This window comes from Mesoplodon mirus (genome assembly GCF_964341445.2).
Source record: "Mesoplodon mirus genome assembly, chromosome: 2".
In the NCBI taxonomy this organism is placed as follows: domain Eukaryota; kingdom Metazoa; phylum Chordata; class Mammalia; order Artiodactyla; family Ziphiidae; genus Mesoplodon; species Mesoplodon mirus.
In genome coordinates this window covers 50,440,874-50,467,200 of record NC_138977.1, presented here as the reverse complement: position 1 = coordinate 50,467,200, position 26,327 = coordinate 50,440,874, and the positions used below count along the sequence as shown (strand labels likewise).

The window sequence follows — 26,327 nt, the reverse complement described above, 5'->3', positions numbered from 1 at the left end:
CATTTTGGGGTGTGGTTTAAAGTAGGATTAGATGAATATAACATTGTAAGAACTGGGCATTGGCCAGTTTTTCTTTGAGTATATAAGGCAAAAATTCAGAATGTATTTAATAACTGTAATTTATTTTTATGTAAACCAACAATGGAATCTGTAAAAATGTTTGGGCTCTTGTTTCGAAAAAGTAAGACTTTTTAAAGGAACATGGTAACAAAACATGAGTTTTGTTCTACTGTAGTAGAGAATCACACTTCCTAAAATCTCTATTAGGCAAGAGTAGAGACTGAGTGGGTATACCTAAGGGTATAATAATCTTCATGTGTATGTGTTTTGGGTGCAGCTCAGAAATAACCAATGTTGTCTAATATTTATTATCTTTTGGGTTGCTGATATGTGTGTGCTTTGAAGACAGACACTACTTGAAGAGAAAAAGTAGCTGGTTGTCAGTAGGACCTGTGCATCAAAACATGTGTTCTATATAGAATTTCCACATTCATTTCAGTAATTCACCCTTGTGCATAGCTTACTTCCTTTTACTGTGTATTTTTGTTAATCTGTGAACCATCATGCATGCCTTTCCCTTTCTGTGTTTGAAATCCCTCATCCTTATTCACATGCTTTATTCTTCTTCCAGTCTCAGTTTTAAAAATTATCTTAAATATTTCCTGCTCACTTAGGTCTCTGGAGTTAGTTATGTGCCTTTACCTCTTTAGGTCATTTTCACTGAGGTTTATTTTTGTTGCCACAATTGATGATAAATTCATTGAAAAAGGAAGAGTAAATATCTTCATTCATTTTATAACTCCTTTATCGCTGGTTTTTAAATACTCTTAGTTACTGCTCACTACACATCTTTGACTGAAAAGCAGGGTAAATAAAGGGTGAGAATGTTGCTAAGGATTACTAGTTTTTCCCTCCAAGAATGCCAAATTCAGTTTTGTTAATCTTTGCATTTGAAAATTTGTTGATAGGTATTGTTTCTCAAATGAAAGATGAGATCAAAAATGACAGAATGAATAGCACGTTAGTAGATCATTGAATCTAATAGCACTGTCTTGTATTCCTGAATAGATTTTGTAAGGCAGAAGAGTAAAATTCAATTTCATCATCCATGGATGTGTCTTGTAATGTCTTCCTTTTTCCTGTTGTTATTATATGTCAACTAGATGGGGAACCTGAGCCAGAGGGTGAAGGGGGATTTGCTCATTTGGGGTTGGGGCTGAGCACGGGATCTAGGACTTACAATTCTGATTCCATCACTCCACCCATGATTACTGTTTACTCAGGGTTGTGTTGTCTTGAGAAGTAAATTCCCTGGCTATCACTAGACAGGAGGGCATGTGCAGAACTCCATCCGAACAGTGAATGCTTCCTAAGTCAGAAAGACCTGTTTCCCCTGAAGTGAGAATGAGCTCCTGTGAACACTTAATTGATCATGTGGGGGGAATTTGCCAACATATCTGCAAGGTTTGGAGGGTCTTTAAGTATCTTACATAAGTCCTCCTTAAAATGTATTGAGAACAACCCCCCCCATCATAGCCCCCAAAACAGTAATACTTCTTTAGTTCATTTTCACATTATTAAACAACTTGAGTATTTATATTTAATATTTGCCTTGACCTACTGACTCATCTACATATCCACATTGGGTTGCTTTTATCTCAGTTTACCCTAGCTTTTCACTCTTAACTTGGTAACTTGATCTTGATTCTTCCTTCTGGTTCCTTTAGGTTTGCTATTTATATTTGCTGGCTTTGGCATTTGATCTTGGCTTCCTCTTAGAGATTTTGGTTTGTCTCATTTTTCATACCCAGAGCACCTTCTATTGTCTTATTAGGAGTTCCCTGTCTCATTCTTTATATATCCCTCTATATCTGAATCCCAGATATCCCACTTTGCTCATGGCTCTTTCCTGCCCCTCCACATAAGGAAGGTGACAGAGGGATTTGGACAATTTTCTGGTGAATGCGTAATCTCTACTTTATAAAGTTACTAAAGCATTTTATGAACATAGTTCTAGGAAAGACAGATTTTGACAAAAGTATCTCTAAACCAGCTTAAACTGACCTGTGATGGATCTAAAGAAAAGGTGACCGTCTGAGAAGGCAAAGGAACTCTAAATTTTGTGATTGGTATTTAATTAATTGGAAATTCTGCAGCCAATTAAGGAATAGCCATGCCTTACTCATCACCACAAACCTTAGAAGTGACTAAACACTTTCTCTGCCTGTTCTTTCTGAACAGGAAGCTGTTAATAATGACTTTTGAAGTGGTGCTCATTTACTTCCCTCTAATGAACTGAGGTTATCTCCAGATGACTTGAAGTCTTATAAATACGCTTTTATATAAGGGATAAAGAAATGTTGCATGGAAAGTTTATAGTGAAAACATATTGTATTGAAAAGGGTGACTTCCTTACGTTTGTTGATAATACTCTGTGAAACACATAGATTGTTCATAGCAGACTTTAATGGGAAATCAAAGTCCCTAACCAGCCCACATGCACAGTCTGATCTATGTTTTCTATCAGCTTTGTGTGGTTTAGCTGTATGGATAAGCTAGAAGGAAGTCTATTTCTGTAACAAATGACGCTCCTCTCTTCTAAGATATGGTTCTAAAAACTTAGCTGATTTCATTTTATTTGTTACTGAAAATGGATTTAGCATTTTTTAAGTGCTCTTGATAATTTGGGAAGGTACTTAATGAAACAGCATGAAAACTTACTGTTTATATTAATTAGACTCTTGTTATCCATGTGCCATTTCTCAGGCTTTACAAGTGGTCTTTAAGATTCTGGCCTGGTTTTGAGGTCTTTGCTGGTCAGGGGACATATGTTGCTGGTTGGTTTCAATAATGCAGAGCGTTCTGGGTAGATAAAACAAGGCAAATGAAGCATCGTGTTGTCTGAGAACAGTGAAACTATTAATGTCAAATTGGTAGTGTTGGAGGACCTGCTATATATATTTTTCTTTGCCGAGAATGTAATTAAGCTTCAGAGAAGTGGGGGATCACTGCCACTAATTTTGGATCTTCAACTCAGAGCAGACTTAAGGCGGAAAAGCTTACTGTAGAATCTTGCTGACATTTCTGTATTACGTTCAGAGTTCTATCAAAATCTTTAGAGCAGTGATATATCTGTGGGGAATGTGACTTTTTTTTTCTTTAGAAAAAATCAGCACCTATGTAATGTTTCCTTGATGTCTCCATTCCCCACTCTCCCTTTTTAACGGGATTATGTTTTGAATCACATTTCTCAATATTGCTATCCAGGAAAGATGGGTAGAATATTTTGGCCATGTGGGGATGAACTCAGGAGTCCTAAAGATTCTCTAAGGCTTGGTGTTTTTATACTCGTAGGCATTTTGAAAGACAGTCTACAGAAAGGAGGATGCCTTCTTTTGTACGTGGGGGCATCTAATGGCAGCATTAGCATGGTGGTTGTGACACTAATATTGGAGCAGTAAATTTAGCTACTTTGTATGGAAAAGGGTTGCACTCCAGCAAGTCTGTAGAGTTTATTTGGGGAATCGGGAAGACTTCCTAATGTTGATGAGAATTGAGTCTGACTTTGGAAACCTTAGGGTATAAATTGTGCTGATAATTGTTCTGAGTTGAGCCTGGAGAAAATGCTGATGTATTCACTCTTAAGCAGAGTGATTCATCATATAATCCTTATCATGGACAGCTCTGGCAGAGCAAAGAGAAGTGAAGTAGGGAGTGAGAAATTAAAGGAAAATGGAAACGGGAACTGTAACATGCATTAGGAACTTTTCAGTCTTTTAGGAAGAGCTTGCTGGTGGCCATATTTTTTACCATCTTAATTAAAGGGTGAGTTCCTCTTTATAGAAAGCATCTTACTTTTCCATGCCACTTTCATGGAAAGCCCCTCACCCTGTCTCCATTGTTCTGTGCCCATGGAGTTATTTTTAGACCTGTGTGCCTGCTCTGTCTGCTAGCTTTCAGAACCATGGCCAGTCCTGTTACATGGTTCAGAACTGGCTGTTTGAATCCCTAGACAGCTGTGAAGGCAAATGCATGAGGGTTATGCTTGTTTTGGACATTTGTTGAGAAAGATAATTGAGATTCTGTAGTTTCAAGTACGGTAGGGAAGTGTCTGGCACTAATTTGGCATGACTGTCCTCAAGTTAGCAATTAAAAATACCTTAATAGGTTTGTTTTCCTTATAGTAATGACATTAATGTTAATTTTAGAAAATTTCAAAATTACACATAAGCAAAATGAGGAAAACAAGAATAATCAATAATTCCATCATTTAGGGATAGTAATTGTTAACATTTGGTTCTGTTTTTTTTCTATATATATTATATAAATCAGCCTTTGGTTTCAAGTGTAAGAAACCCAATTATAACTGGAATAAACAAAACAGAATTTATTGATTCACTGAAGGAAAGGTCAGGATAAAGCTGGTTCTTTGGGGAAAGGAATTTGATCTGAACAAACGACCAGAAGGGAGTTAAAAATAAGAACCAAAAGTTAATGCTTATCCAGATATGTAAGGTGTTAGGTACCTTGTAACAAGGCAGATACACCCTGGTGGTTAAATTCGAGTAAATAGACATGGTTGTAGGAATTTCTCTTCCTTACTTGAATCATTTTTCTTCTGTAAATTCTCTGGCATGTGGTAGATGTCAAAAGACATAACTTAAGACTCAAGCAGGGGCCAAACAACACTCTGAACAATGTACTGACTCATCAAAACCCACATTATCTGTTATGATATTCCACCAGACTTCTTGGTCACCTGCTTTTTTTTTTTTTTTTACTACTGTGTTGCTTTGGCACCTTGGATATTGCCTCCTTGGGAACTTTGGAAGCTGACTTCCTTGGCAGGGTAATGACATTGCCATGCTGGGCCCTAGTGACAGTGTCTAAAATGTGGTACCCTTTGCAGGTGATTTTGCAGACAGAGGGCAGCAACAGTGGGGCTGGAGCCAAAAGGATAAGTGTGAAACATCCCTTGGGGACCCAGAAAATACTTGGGAGGTAGATTTATCAGTGGGGTGCAGTTGCATGATATTCAACTAGAACAGTGTCAGTGAAATTTGGGTTATTACTGTTTTATGAGCCTGTCCCCCGCCAAGGGCTCATGAATATCATGCAAACTTGGATTAAATGAAGTAGGGAAAATGATATGGTGATGAGAAAAATCCAGAAAAAAAAGTCAAAATGTTTAGTTTCACCATTAATTAGTTAGCTTAGTTACTGTATTAGCTCAGGCTGCTATAACAAAATATCATAGACTATATAGCTTAAACAACAGGAAATTATCTGTCACAGTTATGGAGGCTGAGAAGTCAAGATCAAAGTACCATTTGATTAGGTTCCCTGGTCAGGGCCCAGTTCCATGGCAGCCTTCTCCCTGTGTCCTCACATGGTGGAGAGAAAGAGGAAGCAAGCTCTCTGGTGTCTCTTCTTATAAGGGCACTAATCACATTATGAAGGGCCCACTCTCATAACCTCATCTATACGCAGTTATTTCCCAAAGGCTCCATTCTAAATATCATCACATTAGGGCTTAGAGTTTCAACATGAATTTTGCCAGGGACACAATTCCGTCTGTAATAGTTACTTAGTTTAGGTCCCTACTGAGGCTGCTAAAACCCAAAATGACTGATTAGAATTTTAAGTCTTTCTGATAGAGATTCTTGAAATATTGGAATAATATTAATAATATAATTAATATAATTGGAATGATTAATAAAAAGCATCAGCAGACCCAAAAAGCTTTGAGCCAATGGTTCAATATGGTGTGCCCTGAAGTTTCATAGATAAAATTTATTTCACTGGTAGACCATCACTGGGAGTACTTCTTTGTGAATAGCTTAGCAGCATTTTAAGTACATGTATTAACACCACTGAAAAGCCTAGTTTTAATTTTTCCAACCTACTGTGTTAGCAGAAATTATGAAGGAGAAAGAATAAATTGGGGAATGTAAGGGCTACCACCTTTTTGTTCTAAAGAATTCTGAATATCTTGTAAATATGACTTGAGTCCTGATAACACTTTTGTAATGTAAACTGTAGGTAAATTTTCTGTTTCAACATTTTGAAGATGAAAGCCTAAGACACAGGTATTTTCCAAAAATATCTCAGCGAACTCCAGTTTTTATCACCTCTTGGCTGAAATTGAGCTTACTCTGCCCCTAAGTAAGATTGCTTGGTAGTATTCTGAAATCTAGGCTCTTGTGCTGTTGACTCTTTATGGCATAATAATGTCATGGCATATTAAGGCTAATTGTGATAATTGACAGCTTTTCATGTGTGGGAGCTTATTAATACATGGATACCTAAGTATTTAAAAAAATTATCCATCTAAATGAATGCTATTTGGCTGTTTCAGTTTCTTAGCTAACTTGAAACAGAAAAAGTAACCATCTAATTTACCTGTCTAGAGCCTGCCAGCATGTAAATCAGCAGTCATTTTCTGGATATGTTGAAGTAGAGGTAGATTAGGGCATGGAGAAACTCTAGGTGAACTCGTACAGATTACTCCACTAAAAGTTGGATTCTATAAAAACAGGTTCTTCAATGCAATTATTTTGAAGATGCTGATATGTGGATGGTTAATATAAGTTAGTTCTACCCTAACCCATTCAAATGGAATCATAGATGTCTATATCATAAATCTTTGGTTGTAAGTGACCAAAAAAATTGCCTCATTACTTTTAGCTAGAAAGGAATCCTTACATATCATTGAAAAGTTACTGACTTCAGGCATGGCTGGACCTAGGTGCTTAAATGATGGCATCAGGAGCCTGCTTCTGTCTTGGTTCTGAGTTTCTTATTCCCAGGCAGGCTTTTCCCTTAGGGTTGCAAGGTGACCAACTGCACTCAAAGATTTTATTACCATCTTATCACCTTAGCATAAAGTGAAAATTTATTTCCTGGAAGTTCCAGCGAAAAGCTGATGATTTTTCATTTTGATTGGCCTGGATTAGATGAAGTGTCCACTCGAAAATTAATTGCTGTGGCCAAGAATTGTGATATTCTCATTGTCCAGGCCTGTGTCACAGAGAGGGTAATTCAGCCTCAGTGGACTTACAAGGATAAAGATAGTTCTCCAAAGAAAAATGGGGTGCTGTTATCAGAAAAAGAGGTTAGGGTTGCTAGGTGGGCAGGAGTAACAGATGCCACTAAAATGTGTGTATGTATGTTAAAGATTTATATGTATATGGAGATTTATTCATTTAGCTAGTTATCATTTCTTATAGTTATGAATGGGAAAAGAAGTTTGAGGATTTTATATATACATTTAAGTGCATTTTTAGAGTACTACGATGACCTAAAAATCAGATAAATTGTGGAAGTTTTAACAACATGGTATCTACCTACAAACTTTTATCTCAGAATGAAGAAGAGAAATGAATACTTAAAATGATAACTATGTAAACCAGTTGGTGATAGCACATTAATAAATTAAAGAAACAAATAGTTATTTCTTTTTATACTTTGGTTTGAGATCTAAGACTTTACCAGATGGTGGACTTTGACAAGGAGAAAATACAAAATCCAGAAGTCCTCACTTAACCCACAGAAGGGAATTTGCATGTAAGCTTGTCATGCACAGTATGAATGTTCGTTATGATCATTATTTCTATTAAAATTTTTTTTCTTGGGTAGCCTGCAGGGTGACCACAGTGGGATGCTTCGCAGACCAAAAATAAAAGGGCATGTTCGGAAATTACCGTTCAGTGGATAATGAACCAAATGTTAAATTAATTTACTTCAGGACTATTTCATATGCCATTATGATTTCTGCCTCTTCTGAAATCCAGTACATTTACTGTCTGTACTGTTCATATGGAAATCTGACCATTTTGAAAAGTGAGATCATCCATTAGAGTGTGGTGGCCAAGAAATGGGCTTGGAAGTAACACCAAGTGGGTTTGAGGTCATATCACCTACTAGTTGTGTGATCTTGGGGAAGCCTCTTAGCCTCTTAATACTCAGTTTCCCTATCTGTAATGTGAGAGTAATACAAGAGAATAATAGTAGAGGATATTTCACAGGCTTGTGTAAAATAAATGATGTAAATGGAAAGTACTAAACACAGCGCCTAGTACAGTGTAACAATTCAAAAATGTTAGTTATTGAGTGTTACATTTTTATTGATAGCATTTTTCCCCCCATTATTATGTGTTATCTTCCAGCTTTAAGTTCCTTGAGGACAGAGATCTTATCTTAAAAAACATTTTGTGTCATTTCAATAAATACCATAGTGTATTGCATGCACTAAAAACTAATAAATATTAATTAAGTTATCAAATGAGAGTGTAGGAACTATACTTCAAATATTGCTAAGCCTCCAGGGTTTTCATTTTGTTACATCATGTCACTTTCCTAGTTGCGCTTAAAAAGAGGCAGAGGATAGAAGCATAGAACGATAGCTTGTGAGGAACTGGGGCAGAATATGTATTATTCATTGTTTCATTCATTCTTTTACTCATTTTTCCATCCATTCACTTTTGTATAACTTCACTGTGTCCAAGATAGGTGCCAAGAGCAATTTAGGTAAGGCATGAAAAGCTGCAAAGACAAAGTACGGCAATGAATAACACACCAAGCAGTGGATATTAAATGTCTTAGTACATGTGCACATTAAATGTTGTGGTCCCTCAGGGTAGGAGGAGATTGCATCTAGCAGAGGAAAATAGCTCACCGGAAATATTCATTCTTTTATTTGGGACTTTCTGTACAGGGAATGGTGACTATATTTTGGTGCAGCTCATGCAAAGATGGATTAAGGGGAAGAGTAGAATAAGGACAGTTTTCCAAACTTATTTTCCATTTCAGAGTTCTTAATGTAAGCTGCTTTTTGCAAGCGGTTGTGTGTTTGTGTATTTGAAAATGTCCAAGTTTTATTTAGTCATGTCTAATTCATTAATACTCAAAGTGACTGTTAGGTGCACACTACTGTGTTGGTCTTTAAGGAGAGTGCATAAAATACAGACCCTGTCTTCCAGGGCCTTGGTGACCTAGTTGGAGAGAGAAGGTGCATCTACAAAAGTTTAGGGACTAATGAGCAAGCTGTATATTTGTTAGTGCCTAAATGAGTGATTCAGACATAAAGTGTTGTTATGGTTTGAATAAAGGAGAGATTCATGTCTCTGGGAATGGTTAGTAGAGGTTATGGGAAAAGATAGACTCTCCATCTGGGCCTTAGAAATTGAATCAGAGTTAGAGAGGAAAGAAAAGAATATTCTAGACAGGAAAAAGGAACAGATCTGAAAATGAGCAGGTATGTTTTGTCACAAGACACTTCTGGGTTGCTGTGGGAGAAAGGTTGAATGCACAGATGGAGGCCAGAGTTATATGAAAGGCAAACGCACAGGCCAAGTTCAAGCTCTACAGGAGATAGAGTGTGGGTGTGGAAGTGATGTCTGCTGCAGTAGCTGGTGGCAGCACTAAGTGTGGACAGCATCCCTGCCCTACATTTGCTTTCTTCTTGTTGGCAATGGGGGTTTGGGAGCACTGGGTGTCCCCAAGCCCTGCAGACCGTCATGTGGTCTTCCAACAGGTGGACCTGGGTCAGAGAAACCATGTTGATATAGGACCCTCCAGGAAATTCTAGAGCTACTCAAAAAAGCCAAAACACATTTTAACCAGAGGGCAGAATAAAAAAAGAAAAACATCAAGGCAGATTAGAGACATTAACTTCACTTTGATCTAGGGGCCTCCTTCTGTTCTGACAAAGGTGATTGGATGAATTTGAGAGTTTCTCTCTCTCCTTTCTTTCCTCTCTGTCACCCTGTCTCATTTTTTTCTCCAGGTTCTCTTTTATGATGAAACTAGATTAGGTATTACTTAGAATCATAATCTATTCACCTGTAAAGCAAGTTGATTTTCTGATGTTTTTGCCCCCCACCTGCCCCCCGCCCCCAGTATTAAAGTGAGGCGGAAGGGGTTTCATTATTTCCCCTTGTTCTTTCATTGGCTGTTTCCTAAAACACACACCTTTGTGTTCTCATTACTGAAGCCACTTAATTCACTGAAGTAAAACATGCAGAACTTTTGGCTATTTTCTTTCTTACCTTATATATTTTCAACATATAAGGGTTGTCAAGGCTAATATCTGTGAGAGCTTTCTTTCTTAGAAGCTAGGCAGGTTTTGCTAGTAAGGGTCAACAATTTTTAAACGAATTTAAACCTTGTATTTTAGCTACTGTGGTGATCATCATCATCCCATTTTTCAGGTGGGGAACTTGAGACACAGAGAGGTTAACTAGCTTTTCTCAGGTCACACAGCAAATAAGCAGCACAGTTTGGATTCAAACCCAGACAGTTTGGCTCCAGAGTCTCAATGCAATACTGTGTCTTGTATTTAGCTCATTTCTTTATCTGATCAAAAGTTATGGGGGAAAAAACAAATTCCTGATGCACTTCATTGGGTAGACTCTCACTCTGCATATCTTTGTGTTAAGAATGGTGTTAGAAATTGGGGAGGGCATTTGCTGGCCATAGAGGATGCCCCTCCCACATGTTGATATTGATAGTACAATTGCTGTGACCTCTTATTTCTGATTCCTGGGGAAGCTTCCTTCTGATTAGAGGAGCAGCTGAGGAAAGAAACTAGAGTAGCAAGCTCATTTTTGATACACAATTTTAGAATTTTATCCCAAAGGGATTGTTATATTGGTTGCTCGGAGGCTGTATTTAATACATAAGACAACTTATGAAAGGTGCTTAGATATGGTACCTGGAGAGGAAGACCTGGAGGTAACAACGTTACATCCTTCTTCCATTCGACTTTACAGAAGTCACAGCTGAGTTGCTTGCTGTCTGATAAGCAGTGAGTTGTTTCCCTAACTTGAGAGCACCAGACCACAGAGTAATGCTCTGTGGATTAGAGCTCAGCAAAGATGTGTGTGGTGTCTGTGCAAGAGAATTTGTTCTTTAAGCAGGAGAGACATTTATTCTTCTCTGTTAGAGATGGGGACAAACCCACATCATATCTTTTAGAAAGGGACAAAAAGTTGGTTCTCTAAATGTAGACTTTTCCCTTCTAAAAGCTAATTCTATCTCAGGGATCTTTGATGTTGAATGTTGATGAAAAGTCAGTTAAATTTGTGACTGTCAGTTTCAGAACCACTCTGCTGAATAACTACATTTCTAGTAGTGTGAACACTTTACTTGTTAGGAGTAGTGTCCAGATTCTAAATTCTGCCAGTCATTTCTTACCCTCATATCATTTCTTTCATGCCCTCTGTGATCCTATAAAATAGTTACACATCCCATTTCTTGATTGGAAAGGCATTGCAAATGTTTTTACACAAAAGTCCTGGAACTTTAGATTTTTTTCTCCCAGAGATTTAAGAAATTTCAAAGCTGTTTTTTTCTAATTACAAAAGTAAAACATATTGTATCTTATATTAATATGTATTCGGTTACCTTATTTTAATGTTCTGCGAGCACAAAACAGTTTGCAGATATTTTTCTTGCTTATTGGTTTATGTACTAATTTATTTATTCACTTAACTAATTAATTAATTAGTTAATGTTTGTTTTCCCTGCTAGCATGTAAACGCAGTAAGAATAGGGACCTTTTTGTCATGGTTCTTTGCTTTATCTTCAAAGCCTGAAGCAGAGCCCATTTAGAACATAGACATTACTCAATAAATATTGCTGAGTGAATACATGAATGAGTTGTGCACGTTTTAAAATTGATAGGAAAGTGAAAGGAAGAAAATAGAAGTCCTAGAAACAAACTGCATAACATTTAAAAGGTATGTATACAGGCAATCCTTGCTTTACTCTGTAGTGCAGGACCATAAAAATGACTATGCAACTGAAATTATACAAAACGATCCTAATGATCAATGGGAAAAGTTATTATTGTTCTTTGACCTTTAAAAAATTTGCCAAACCATTAAAATCTCTCTTACTGTTGGCTATAAAGTTATAGGGAAGTGAAAAAAATAGTAAAACTAGTTATTTATTTAGTATTTGCTATTTTAAGACATTAGAAACATTGAGATTAAAGTGGTTGATTTCTTTGTAAAATCTTATCAGAAGTAGTTTGCCTTTTTCCTACAGTACAATTCATGAAATGGAGTGAGCATCTTTTCTATGCCCAGAGCAATCGTCATTCTCCTCTCTGAGTCTGGATCAGCTTCCAACATTTTATCGTTTGCGCTTTCTGTGTTAGGGAATGTCTCTGAGGGTTCCTTTAGCATGAAATTTTTTTGCCAGCATCACTTCCTCTGGGACATCGTTAGCATTTTGTTACAACCACTTGCCTTACTATTTATGTTAATGAGTTCACCTTCACTAAGTTCCTCTGACTCTACATCTAGAGTCTCTCAAATGGGGAACGGCAGCATTATCTACATTCCCATAATCAGCTAGGTCTTCTGTAACTCCATTCGTATTTGACATAGATTTCACTTCCAGTGTTAGTACTTTTTGTTTCTGTGCTGTACTTTCATCTTTGTTGGCTAGCTCCCTCTTTTGATTATTCATATCATATGAATTTATCATTGGAAGACAAGAAGGCAGCACAGCTACACACTTTGCTGCCTGTGCATGAACTGGATAACAAATGTGTAGTGACCAATCACTGGCAGACTTCGAAAGGAGCACTATGATTGGTCACGATCATGATGCATATATGTTATGTACATATATGTAAAATACAGTACATAAAATACAGTAATTGTATTTTATGCAATTACTCACAGTTAATTTACTATCCAGCTGAAATTTGAGCTGTGTTGTTGGGGGACTAGTGTTCTTTAACCAAACTGTGGTAGCTGAAATTTACACTCATTAGAACCACGCAAAATGAGGGCTCTCTCATTTCCAGACTATTTTATGGATATATGTGTAATTTTTTCTTTACCAAAATGGGATTGCTTTATGCATATGATTTTGTAATTTTATTTTTTTAATTAATATTATATGATATATATGTCAAAAACCAATAATCTCATCTTCATGTTTTATGACTGTGTGGTATTTGATTGAATGGTTGTAATATAGTTTATTTAACCAATCCTTCTTTTTGGACATTTAAGCTTTTTCTGTTTCTCTCAATTATAAACTATGCTGTAGTGGTCACCTCTGTAGTTAAGACTTTGTGATAACAACTGTTATTTATTTAGAATGAACATCTTGCTAGTGGTAGAATTGCTGACTCACAGGATAGATACACTTTAAAAACATTTCCATACCTTTTCAGAGAGATGTTCCCATTTAGGCTCCTACCAGCGACATAAATTGGAAGGTGCTGGTACACGTGTCCTAAACCCTTGCCAACATTGAGATGATCATTCTTTAAAGTTTTTGCCATTTTTATAGGTAAAACATATATTTTATTTTAATAGTTAGTTTTGATTACTAGGTAGGTTGAATATTTTTCATGCTTTTGTTTGTAGTAAATATATTTTGATCTATGGAATTTTATTCTGTCCTGATTATAGTGGTTTTCAGATGGTAGGAAGTTTTTTGTTTTTTTAGGTTGAGTACATATATTTCTAAAAAGTTCTGCATATGAATAAATCTGTGTACTCAGACTGCAGTCACATGTATATTCTTGGTTTTACCCAGGGATTATAAGGAGTATCTGTGGGCCTTAGTTTTGTAATATAACCATCAGTTTCCAAATGCTTTCCATTTTTTTTAAAGAAAGAGAAAATAGCCCACAACCTGGGGGAAATTCTAGTTAATTTTTCATTACATGATTTTTAGGAGATGGGGTCAAAAGGAGCTAGTAGGGCATTCAATTATGTGCTTGAGTGTGTTGGAAATTTTTTCCCCTCGTGTGTACAATATTTTACTTGGGCTTGTTTTTCAAGTGCATTGAAGTGTGACTAAACATTTTTGGGTACTGCCATTATGTACAGAAGAGGCTCCATCTTGTTAAATATTCCTTCATCAACTTTGCAGTTAGGCAGTTATGGGCAGTGAGGAACTTGCGAGGGTGTGGGCTGCTTTGGGCATTGGACAGAGGGAGGGTGGCTGGGAGGCGGGGGCCTGGGGGAAACCCAGCATTGGGGTGCTCTGTTGCCCCCTCCCACTGTTGTAGAAAAAGTGATTGGCTCAAGCTGGTTTCTGTCTTATACTTTTGGATGGGTCATCAGTGGGGAAGGAGGGAAGGTCATGTGGTTGGACCTGAGCTCATCATAGGGCTAAAGGTTCTTTGCCACTCGCCACACAGAACTGGAGCGCTGTCCTTCTGGAGAGTGGTGGAGAGCTGAGACACAGTTCAGAGCTAAAGGACTAGAGAAGGCCTTGGATTCCTGTTTATCTTTAGGTTGCGGACAAGGAAGGCTCAGCAAGGAAGATGTCCACTGAAAATGTGGAAGGGAAGCCCATCAGCTTTGGGGACGGAGGAAGAGCTCGGAGTTACACTTTCCTCAGGGTTGTCCAGCCAATGTTTAACCACAGTATTTTCACTTCTGCAGTCTCTCCCGCCGCAGAACGCATCCGATTCATCTTGGGCGAGGAGGATGACAGTCCAGCACCCCCTCAGCTCTTCACGGAACTGGATGAGCTGCTGGCCGTGGATGGTCAGGAGATGGAGTGGAAGGAGACAGCGAGGTGAGCCAGAGCTGACTGTGCAGGACTGACGTGGGGAAACAAGGGCAGGGCAGGATTCTTGTCTGTGAGCTCCTTTCTCGAGCCCAGACGATTGATGAGCGTGAGATTGGCTAGGTTAAGGAGTAAAAGGATTCTTTTTCGACTCTTTGACATTGACATGGATGCAGGAAGCCCTTTATTTCACTGCTGAAGTCATTGATCTGCATTGTTATAATTTTAACCTCTATAAGGAATTAGAAGTAAATCTCCATTTGTATGCTATTTAATAGTAAAATATTTAAAAGAGAGAAACTCTAACACCTAAACATGATAGCCTAGCGATATGTGTTCACAGTCTCCACATGCCAAGGTATCTTGTGAAACCATGTCTGACTTATTACCCATTCCCTGTTAGGAGGGAGGTTACAAAGACAATGACTGTTGCACACAAACTTGCCATTATTCCAAGTGAAAACCTGTCATCTTTTAAACATCCAGTGGAAGTGAGTAGAAGGTTCACTTGAATTGGAAGTGTTAGAGACCTGAGTTCCATTTCAGACTTTTGTCACCTGCCGGCTGCATAACAGCTTCTCAGAACTTTGATTTCATCAGCAATAAATAGTGGATAATAACATCTATTACATATAATATATATGTATGTGATATAAGATATATAATATGTAAATATAATGTTCTACTAGATATCAAATTATATCATGGATATTTATATACATACATACAGGTATATATATGGAAATGCTTTGTAAATTGTTAAGCACTGCACAAATATCTAAAGTTTCATTAATCTCACAATAAGAGCTTTTCTTTCTGTCTTTCTGCATGTATATTTAGTTATATATGCCACACTAAATCTTCTATAACATATAAAAATTGTGTACCATAAAGACGTTGATATAATGCAGTTATTGGTCTCTCATTGTCATCATTGTATGGGGATTCAATGTATTTGACTTTCACAAACAAAAATAATGTTAACATATGCCTTTTATAGTCTGTAATTTAATTCAGATCAGTTAAATTCAACAAATATGTTCTGAATGCATAGTACACATCAGGCACTGTTTTAGATACTGGGAATACAGAAGTGGGCAATAACTCATTTCTGCTCCTCCATCTCTGAGACTGCCTTCTTTATTCTTTTGGGGCCACTTTCCATGATATAGTAATTATCTCTTATTCCCCTCTCAGCACCAATAACCTGGATATTAAAAGTCCTTCATAAAGTATACTTTTAGTTCATAAAACATTCTCCAAAAGAAGGCTCTCAAAGTGAAAACTTGTACCAGTATCTCCATTTCATTCTTTCTTTTCCTTCTTTCTAATAGAAAAAAGCAGAGTGAGAATTATACTGGTGCAGCATGAGTTAAGTGTTGGGGAGATTTTGGTTTAGTCTTGGCTTTGCTGCTAACTAGCAGTTTAACTTTGGGCAAGTTATATAGTCATGTAGTCTTCCTGACCTTGTGTTTTCTATACTATCAGATGAGAGTCATACTGGGTTGCATCCTCTCTAACATCATGCATATTTTATAGCTCTAAAGTTCCATCCCTGTGCGTATAATTGTGTAGTCAGCTGCGACTAGAAGAGTTCCTTTGATTCTTACTTTCATCTTAAAATTCTGTGTGAGTACCTATATAGAGTAGAATTCAGGTGTAGCATTCTGTTTTCTCTTTCAGCCAAATGCAGACTACACTTTATTTTAGGTGACCCCTGGTCCCAGAAATGTGAAGAGATCACAGCTCATTGTATAGGTAGTTCAACATTGAATGAGGTGGACATAGTATTTTCATTTAAGATTCTTAAAGGTTAAGATGGTCATGAATACTTTACCATCTTTAAAAACTGACTATTTCCTTAGGAACTATGTGTCATTTTGGTGATGTCATTGGTCCCTGAGAGACTGTATGTACAGCTGGAGAGGAAGTACGGTGGGAGTACACCATGTATTGGGGGAAGTTGTCCGGGAAGAAACATACTCACAAATAGTCTACCTTCTGTAACTTCTCCTATATAGGATTTGCCACAATTACTATTAATTAGTTAATCATATATGTGCTAGTATTGTTTTCATTTTGTCTCCCTCATTACACTAATTTGTCTAGAGGGAGAGACCACCATGTCTGTCTTTCATTACTATATTCCCAGTGCTTTGCAGCGCTTGGTACGTAATAGGAGCTCAGTAACATTTGCTGAGTGTGACTAGTTGAGAACTCATTGCCTTAGAATCTACTGTTCTGAATATAATACTTTCTTAGAAATATTACGTGATCAAAGCTGGAGTTCGGTGATAATCCATCTCTTTCTGACTGATGGACAGCTCAATGACAGACCCAAGTTACCCAGTACACCATTGATAAAGCCCAAGAGAGGACCTTTGTTTGATGTTCCCAACTAATTCATCAATATGCTGATGCCATCTGTGTTTAGTTCTCTAGCCCAGACTTCTTGCCTTGTTTGATTGAAAACAAATATTTGGTTGGGTAGTAGGCATCTCTAAATAACATATCAGACACTGAGCTTCTCATCTACCCACCGCAGATCTCCTCCTACAGAGTTCCCCACCGCAATGAACAACTCCATTTTTTTAGTTGCTCAATCCAGAAAGATTGGAGTCTTCCTTGACTCCTGTCTTTCTCTACACCCCTTACTTGATCCACTGGCACATCCTATTTAGTTTACCCTCAACGTTATTCAGATATTCAGAATCTCACCATATCTCACATTCAGTGCTGCCACAACCCTGGTCCAAGCCTCCATCCTTCCTCATCTAGATTACTGCAGATGCTTCCTAATTAGTCCATCTCCCTGAATCTTCCCTTGCCTCCCTCATGTACTATACACTATGATCTCTGACCTCATCTCCTCATTTCTTACTTCTCTCCCCCTGGTTTGCTGTGCTCCAGCCTCACTGGCCTGGTCATACTCCTGTGTCAGAGCCTTTGTACTCGCTGTTCAAATGTGGTTTGCACTTGAAATGCTCTCCCTGCTGTACTTCACAGTCATCTCCCTGGATCATTTCCTCACCTCCTTCAGGTCTTTTTTCAAATATGACCTTCTCAATGACTGCCCTGTCTAAAATAGAAACTTTCCCCAAACCTTCTTATCCCTCATCCTCCATTCTATTTGTCTTTGGCACTTATCAGCAGTTAGCATATTAACATATCTTGTTATTGTCTCTTTCCAATAAAATTAAAGCTCCATGAGGGGAGGAATTTTTGGTTGTTTTGTTCACCACTGTATTCCTAGTGTCTACAACTACCTGGCACACAGTCCACAATCGAGAAATACGTGCTTATAGAATGAAAGACTAGAGAAATAGAACCTTGATTCTTAGTTTACTGCTCTACCTAAATTCTGTTGGAAAGTTTGGAGGTGGTTGTGCCTCCAGAAATGATTCAAATTGTCAGTGATTTTTACTTCCTGCAATGTAACTCTGCTTCTGAATGTTTTTTGCAGTAACTTCTGACTGTCATTTATGATGTCCAGTTTCCATTCCTGATAGGGCTTTTTTCCCCCATGAAAAGCTCTCAAACCTACCAGACTAACAAAAGTTTAGTGCTTAGAAGGAACTCATTTTACATATGAAAATGCAGCATGAATATTCTTTTGGCTAACATAAAATGGAGAATTATTTGCTTTTTGTGAAAACTCCAATTAAGTGGACTATTTTATTCCATAGAGAACTAGCCTGCCAGACTTCTCCAGCTCAGTGTAGTTTCTACTCTGAGCCTACACCCCATAGAACACAATAGTACCCTCTTTAGTACTCTCCCTTTTAATGTTCTATACTTTTTTCAGTTGACTAATGATTTGATTTTGACCAAGAATATCATACATTGAGTCTCAGCATTCCTGCAGTTTTAGTCTTACTTCAGGAAGTTCACGTTAGCTATGTGTCTTAAAAAATAAGGAAAATGGTTTCAGTGGTAGGAAAAATATCCCCATTGAAGTCTCACAAAGCACAGTAGTCATGTAAAACTATAAACAAGGGAAATCTTTATTTACATGAAGTTTGAAGCCAATTCTACCACCATCTTTTTTTACATCTTTTCCCTGCTGTTCCCTTTCCTGAAAGTCAGAACTTTGAATTTTCACTGACTCTCCCAAGGGTAGAATGATCAGAACTGAGAAATGTATATAATCAGTGGAATGCAGAGAATATTCTTTTTCAAAGGAGTATCCTCAGTGCTAGGTCATTAGAATACTGACATTCAGTGGTGTAGCAGTAGTTATAATGGAATATTTGGTATTAGGGAATGAGCCTGTGCTTCTCATTAGCAATTTCTAGGTGGCTAGGCGTTAGCTAATGGATTCAGGAAGAAGACTGGTAGAAGAATAAGTCATGGTCCGGCTTTGGTGATGGCCCAAAGCCAGGAAGAAGGGCTATCACTACCACTCCAAACGCTGTATTCCTTTGAGTCAGTGATGTCTGCAAACATGGTTATTGGCTTTCAGTTTTCCCTCAGCGAATATTCAGATGGGCCATGTTGGAATTTATCACTGTTATAAGAATATATGTTAAAGATCACTCCCCCTCTTCCCTGCGATTCAAATTTTATGGCCAAACCTGGGTAAAAAGGAAAGACATCACAAGTTTCAATAAACCCAACAAGCCAACAAAGGAAAAGGGTACTGATGTTTCAGTTCTAGTGGGACAGCACGAGTGACCCTGCCTCCCTCTGGAGAACATGACTTCGGGGCCTGGCCATCAAACACAGCCACATGCACTTACCCTGGGGCTTTGCATAGGGCCCTCTCTGTTCCCAATCTATCCTGACCCCTCTATCTCTCCTCTACTGGATGGCTCTGGAAAATTCCATTTTAGACCAAGTTTACTTTTTCTGTAAGAAAAAGTCTGAAGAATAAGGAGTTTAATCATCTATGTAATTATATGTGGTTACTACACTGTTTTGCAATAACTTTCACAGTTGATCTAGATATTTAAGAATTCTCCTTAAAAACATCATTTATCCCAGATGCACACTAGTGTTGGCTTCTTTTATGTGCGATGAGGCACTTATTAGTTAGCAAGAAATTTATTAGTGCTTTAAAATAGCTTTACGTAGTTGGATTATATTCCAAGGCAAAGGTCATGTCTATTTTCCACTGTAAAACTGGCATGTTTTAAAGTTAGAGGTCTTTTCTTTTCTTAAGTATATTTAATCATATGATTGGAAAGTTGCAAAATTCAGTGTTTCCCAGTGGACTTTCTATTTCTTCAACAAATGAGTGAAATGCTGTTTGGTTGGCAGTCACTCAAAGTGGGTTAAACTGCAGTGTACTTTATCATTATTCTTCAAAGACCTTGGAATAAATAAACTTCACCTAATAAACTCTTCCTTCAAGGTTACAACAGTTTTGTAATTGCCAGCATTTAAAAAGCCAGCTTCTGAAATTAATTTTCTTATAACATGTCAAGGACTAAGACAAAAGGAAAAGTAGGAAACTTATTGCAAATACATGGTTATTCATAGTTATTATGAAGGATAGATAGTAGCTTTTAGTACATTTTACAGTAAAAATGTCTTTTTTTAAAATGTAATTACATGGTTCTAAAGCACCTTTACAAATTCATTGACACTCCAATAGCCTGAACTTTGGTACCTTTGCCTTAGCCTTTTCCTTAATGGGTTCTGATTTGAACTGAGTCGTTTTCAGTTTTTTTCCAAATTTGTCCTTGATATGTGAGGAGGATAGACATAGCATGTGTAGTTTCTGGAATGAAACTACCTGCAAACAATCTGTTTAAATGGGCAAATCATTACTCTCTGAGTAAAAGTGTATATTGGAAGTACAGTCAGGTCCTTGAACAATTAGAGCAATGTATTTTAAAGTAATTTAATAGTCATTATCCCAGAGTTACCTTGTGCAATTAGCGATACTATGATATGACATCATCTCAACATATAATATTTACTGAACTCAAAGTGAAATAGATGCTTAAACTGAACTATGAGACAATACTTGTCTCTTAGGAATGTAGATTCTAAGGACCTGGCTAGTTTTGAGACTACATTCCCATTCCATTATGGTTAAAGCTTGACCTAATCTTGGCTGGTATAATCCAGGAGGGTGAGTAATACTATTCCCTAAATCCAAGCTAGTTGGGATTTATTATTTCTAAATGTACTTTTAAAACTTGTTCAAAGTCATATTTAAGACAAACTGTGGAGAGGAGATTGGTCACAGAAGAATGTAATGGTTTTGTTCCTTTTTTTCTTAAAGAACATTTTATTAAACTTATATTGTTTGGACAGTTGAAGATGATAGCAGAAAAGAGCTGCTGTCACATACCGTATGTTAGTGAGGCTTGGTTTTCTTTTACAAAATGGATTTGGCCGTACAGATTTATGGTGACTGATAGAAGGGCAACTAGTTATCATTTAGGAAAGTTAAGAGGGAAGTGAAGGCTGTAAACTCCCATTTACTGAGTAAACTCCCATTTACTGAGTTTCTAGCTGGCCCTTGTCATTCATCTTAGACTTAAATTCTGTGACTAAAGATTCTGTCCCTCAGCTAATAAGAATATTCTTAGGAATAAAAACAAGGTCACTGGGCTTCCCTGGTGGCGCAAGTGGTTGAGAGTCCGCCTGCCAATGTAGGGGACGCGGGTTCGTGCCCCGGTCCGGGAGGATCCCACGTGCCGCGGAGCGGCTGGGCCCGTGAGCCATGGCCGCTGAGCCTGCGCGTCTGGAGCCTGTGCTCCGCAACGGGAGAGGCCACAGCAGTGGGAGGCCCGCGTGCCGCAAAAAAAAAAAAAAAAAAAAAAAAAAACAAGGTCACTATACTCTTTATCGATAACATAATTATATGTAACCCTGACTATGTTTCATAAACTATGGAATCTTCTAGAGTCTCATCTTGAGCAAAAAACTGTAACATCAGATGTAAATATGATTCATATACTAGCTCCCAGTCAATATGGTTAGAGGTTCTGTGAGTAAGCCTGAAAAGATAATATGCCTAAAGTTAGCCAATGTAATATACTCCATAAAATGATTACTCTCAAAATAACCCAATTACCTCTTATTGTTTTGGCAAATCCATAGAATTCTGTAAGAATGTAATATAAAGTTGTCATTTTTCTTTCACTTCCTTCTATTTCTGTGGTTCTAATACCAACCAAGGTGAAGAACTACTAATTAACACACACACACACACACACACACACACAAATATTAAAGGTCTTTCTCTCAGAATGTTTCACAACCACTTTTGTAGAATAAACAATGTCCAGTTCTGAAGTTTTAGAACTTCTTTGGTGTTGGCTTTTTAATGTGAGGAAAACATGTAAAAATCTCTACTCCCTACATTTTTGGGGATACGGGGAAAGGAGGAGGGTCTTAAAGTGGAGGATGAAGCTGGGGCTAAGGTTGCCATTGAAGTGTGGAAGTTCCCTGGCCGGGAGAGGGAAGAGGGAGTTTTGGGATATGGCTCATATACATATGAATCACATGAGTGTTGGGCTTGATTAAAATTCTGAATTTTCTTTGACACTGTGGCTGATCTGTTGATCTATTTTCACTCATGGTTCTACTAATGTGTTCTTTTCTTCCTCTGGGGGTGGTGAGTGGTCTATAAATAATACCTTATGTAGAGCTTCCTCTGATCTCTGCCCTTTGTTCTCATCTTTAATGAGCTGGGTGAGTGTTTAGCTTTTTCTAGGAAAACATTTTTCAATCATTAAACCTTTTCGTGAAGAATGTAGGAAAACAATTTTTAACCCCCTCTTTATCTTGTTCAGTATCTTTCAGAGGTTTGAAGTGATAGAAAGCAGCATTTTTCTTTGGGTCATGATGAATAGCAAAATGATGATGCTTTCCTGTTTTCCTTTACCAGTGTAGGAAGAGTCAGTATGTATAATATGTGGGATATAGACTGTCAAGTGTGTTTCGCTCTCATTTCCATTAAACTTTTTTCATTCCTATATATTGCTAAGTTATCAAAATGTCTACAAATCTTAGAAAGAAGAAACTGTAAGAGAGGGTTTTTTGTTCCATTACTAAGGTTAGTGAGAGATCTGTTATTATCAGAGTAGATGCATTGTTCACTGAGCTTGTGTATTTTTAAACACATGTGGAGCCAAACATGAGGGGTAAAGCTATTAGCATCTCAATGAGAGGGGAACATGTGTCAGCTGAGAGAGATGTATTAAAGTAAGATACAGCAACACATGCTGGCACTCTTTAAGCATGAAAGGGGAATTTTATTTGTCTGACCACTTCAAACACCATGTTTTCAAATATTTAAGATCAGTATTGGTTCATACTAATATTTTACCTTATATAAACGTGCCTTGTGAAGTCACAACAGAATTCTCACAGTGGTGGTTTTTTTACACACTGTAGGCTCTACCCACATGGAGAATTTGAAATGCATATTTTTCCTATATTATTTGAAAAATTTGGTTCAATAGTCATTCTTAAGGATTTCATGGTTACATATAGACAGATATAAAACCAAGGAGGCGTTGGCTCCTTTTGGTTTGTTTTCTTTCTCTCTAACATCGGGGGAGGAGTGGTCTAGTGAGTGTGTTTGGTGTATTTATAAACGTAATGCAGTTAATGATAGAATAAGCTTTTAAAACTCCACAAAAGGAGACATTTTGGAAGTGCTGGTGGGGGTGGATCTGGGAGGTTGGTCTTGCTATTTCCAGAGGTGATGAGAACACTTTTAATGGTTCTTCACTAATTTCATGTTTCTAGGTGGATTAAGTTTGAAGAAAAAGTGGAACAGGGTGGGGAGAGATGGAGCAAGCCCCACGTGGCCACCTTGTCCCTTCATAGCTTATTTGAGCTGAGGACATGTATGGAGAAAGGATCCATCATGCTGGACAGGGAGGCTTCTTCTCTCCCGCAGTTGGTGGGTAAGTATGTTGTCTTAAGTTCCTATCATTTTTTTCTGCTCTACCTACCTCCCCATGAGTCTCTTTCAATGCAGATGACTTCTAGTGTAAGCGGAGCTGAATATTCTATAACATTTATTCTCTCTCTTTTTTATATTATAAAACTAGTAAGGGTTATTGCAAAAAATTTGGAAAATACAGACAAATATTGCGAAAAAAATTAAAAATCATCCATCATACTTCCATCTGGACATAGCCATTGTTAACATTTTGGTGTATTTCCATCCAGTTTGGGTTCTCAGTCCTCTCTCTTATGCTTTTCACTTTTATGTTATATGAAAAATTACCATGTTTATATGTACAGATTTGCATTCCTCCACTTATTAGCATAAGATTAATATTTTAAATAGAACCCTCCCCCTTCATCCTTGGTCATACTGGACTGGAAGTCTGGACACTAGATTTCTAGAACTCATTGACCTTAGACATTGTGCTGAGCTTCTCTGGGCCTCAGTTTTGTCATCTGTAAAATACAGTTGGAATATTCTGTAAGAAGGAAACTGGTCTAGGTCTAGTCCCTCAGTTGGGCTGATTTTGTAGGTGGAAGTCAAGCTCCTTTAGCTGTAGGTAGAGCAAATTGGGTGGGGCAAGGAGCCAGCAGAACGTTATGGATTAATGACTGAGTCAGGTCATGTTGGTGCCGAGGATCATTTGTACAACCCCGGACAAGTCACTGAACCTCATGGTGCAGAGCAGCTTTGGCATCTTTGTAATTAGTGTTGTGTAGTGAATGTCAACTCACCATGTTGAACACCTTGAGCACACGTCGCTACATTCCAAAGAGAGGTTATTGTTTTCATTTTCTAGCAAGAGACTGGCCTAAGCTGCCTTATTATCTTTCAGGTTGGTGTGCTAAAGATCATGTTTTCCTTCAGGAGAGGTGCAGGGTCTCTGCTTATTATTCTTAGGAAAATTCCATAACTCGGTGACCACTGGACCTGTAGGGATGACTGCACTTTCTTAAGGGGCCTGCAGTGGGCCTACTTTGGGATTGTGAGGAGAGGATGTGGATCGTGGCCCTGATGACCAGTGTAATCTCAAAATTTCTTTGAATATCTGTAGGCAGAGGGCTTGTCTATGGCACCTGTGTCTTTATGGACAATGGGAAGGCTATAGTATTTGTATTGGAAGAGAAGATCAGTTCTCAAATCAGGCATATATCTTGCTGACCTATACATATCTGTTTCTTCTTCAGAGAGCTTGTTAGTTAGATTTACAAAGCAGCTCCACACTTTCCTTGCATCTGAAGTGCTTAAGGTACAAGTGGAGAAGGGAGAAAGACTAATGTGAAGATGCTGGGTGGACAGAATGAATTCGTTTATGCATTTATTCAGCAGTGATACGTGGCCTTCTACAATGAGCCAGACACTATTCTAGGCCCTGAAATTAGGTTTGCAAATCTACCACTTTGTAAATGGGATAAGTTACAAATCCATGTCCGCATAGGTAGTGAGAAGATAATGTTGGAAATACTGCTTTATGTAGGATTTTTTGTATTTGACAAGGCAGGTGAGACTGAAAAAGGACATCTGATATATGAGGAGAGCTGTTGGATTATTGTATGCAGGGAAGATGAAGCCCCTCTACGAAGACAGAGAGCAGCAAAGGGAACGAATGGTTTTCCAGGCTATTTGTTTCACTGACTTTTCTTCATTTGTTAAAGCTGCAAGAGAGATTGTTATCCAAAAAAGTATCATGGTTAGCAAAAATCAGTCCAGTTTCTCAGTGAGATTTGCAATTTTCAGGTTTTAAGAACTAATCTAGAGCAAAGATGTCTGAAGTTAGAAGTCAGAAGTGCCTAAGTGCAAAGCAAAATGGGAATTAAACTTGTGACTGGGCAATGGATAGCAATCTGTGTGCTGTGGTTTAAGGGTCATTGGGAAGTTTCCTGTATTGAAAAAAAAAGTCCTACCGTAGACCATGGCTACTTCCTGAACTTCCACTGTTTGGAGATTCATTTCACTGAACCCAGGTTTTGTTTTCTATTAAAATATACATACTCTTTGGCAGAGGTCATATATTCATTCCATGAGATGCAGAGTGGTGTTGTAGAAATAATGGTGGATTTAAAGTGGGGGGGGCGATTAATTAAAGTCTACCCCTACTAGCACGTGTGACTGCAGACAAGACACATTGCTTAACTTATTTGCAGTCTCTGTTTCTCATCGGTAAAAAGTGGATGAAGGTGGACCTCTCAGGGTGTTGTTAGAATTGAATGAGGATCTCAGGTGTAATTGTACTTACTTTGATGACTATCCCAGTATGAATGAGTTTATCCAGATCTTTCTACATGTCACCTAGCAGGGGCTGAGTGTAGACTGAGTCAGGTCAAGAGATGCTCAGGGACTTCACGAGCAGAAGAAAACTTCTGAAAGGTGTAGTAGATGGAGCTAGAAAAAAACCTCACAGCTTCTTTGCTGTGCCTGGAGCTGGCTGGTCAAGAAGGGTAATGAATGTTAAAGTTGAAATATATACTTGGGCTTTTCTGTAAAACTGTCTTCAAGGCCTTCAGCACCAGAAAGAGCCATCTTAAGGCGTTTCTGGTCTTCAGTAACTAACTGACCCTTTCCATGTAGTAGAAGACAGAGTCCCACATTACACTGGAGCCTATAAAGAGAGAGGTTCTGGTATTTACTACATTTAAGAAAGGTTCATCAAGCATTTTACATTCTCAGTTTAATTTTCCGTTACTTTTTATTATCAGCTGTGGCTTTTTTTCTGTAACCTCCACACGTTTGCTTTAATAATGTCATTAAATTTTAAAATTGGACACCACTAGGTCACTTTGAGGTGTCATCACTCAGTACTATGTTTGCTCTACCATCCCTGAGGCAAGCAGGCAGAGAGCCAGTGCTGTCATTCTGGAGC

The 26,327-nt window shown here is 37.9% G+C and overlaps 1 protein-coding gene across 1 annotated transcript in view; it reads left to right on the top strand.

The window, feature by feature from the left end:
* Positions 1-26,327, top strand: part of SLC4A4 (solute carrier family 4 member 4) — a 350,822-nt gene that overhangs the window by 122,010 nt on the left and 202,485 nt on the right. The window contains exons 4-5 of the mRNA XM_082645180.1: positions 14,421-14,556; positions 23,260-23,420. Coding sequence (XP_082501306.1) covers positions 14,421-14,556; positions 23,260-23,420 — 297 coding nt within the window. The remainder of the gene's footprint in view (positions 1-14,420; positions 14,557-23,259; positions 23,421-26,327) is intronic.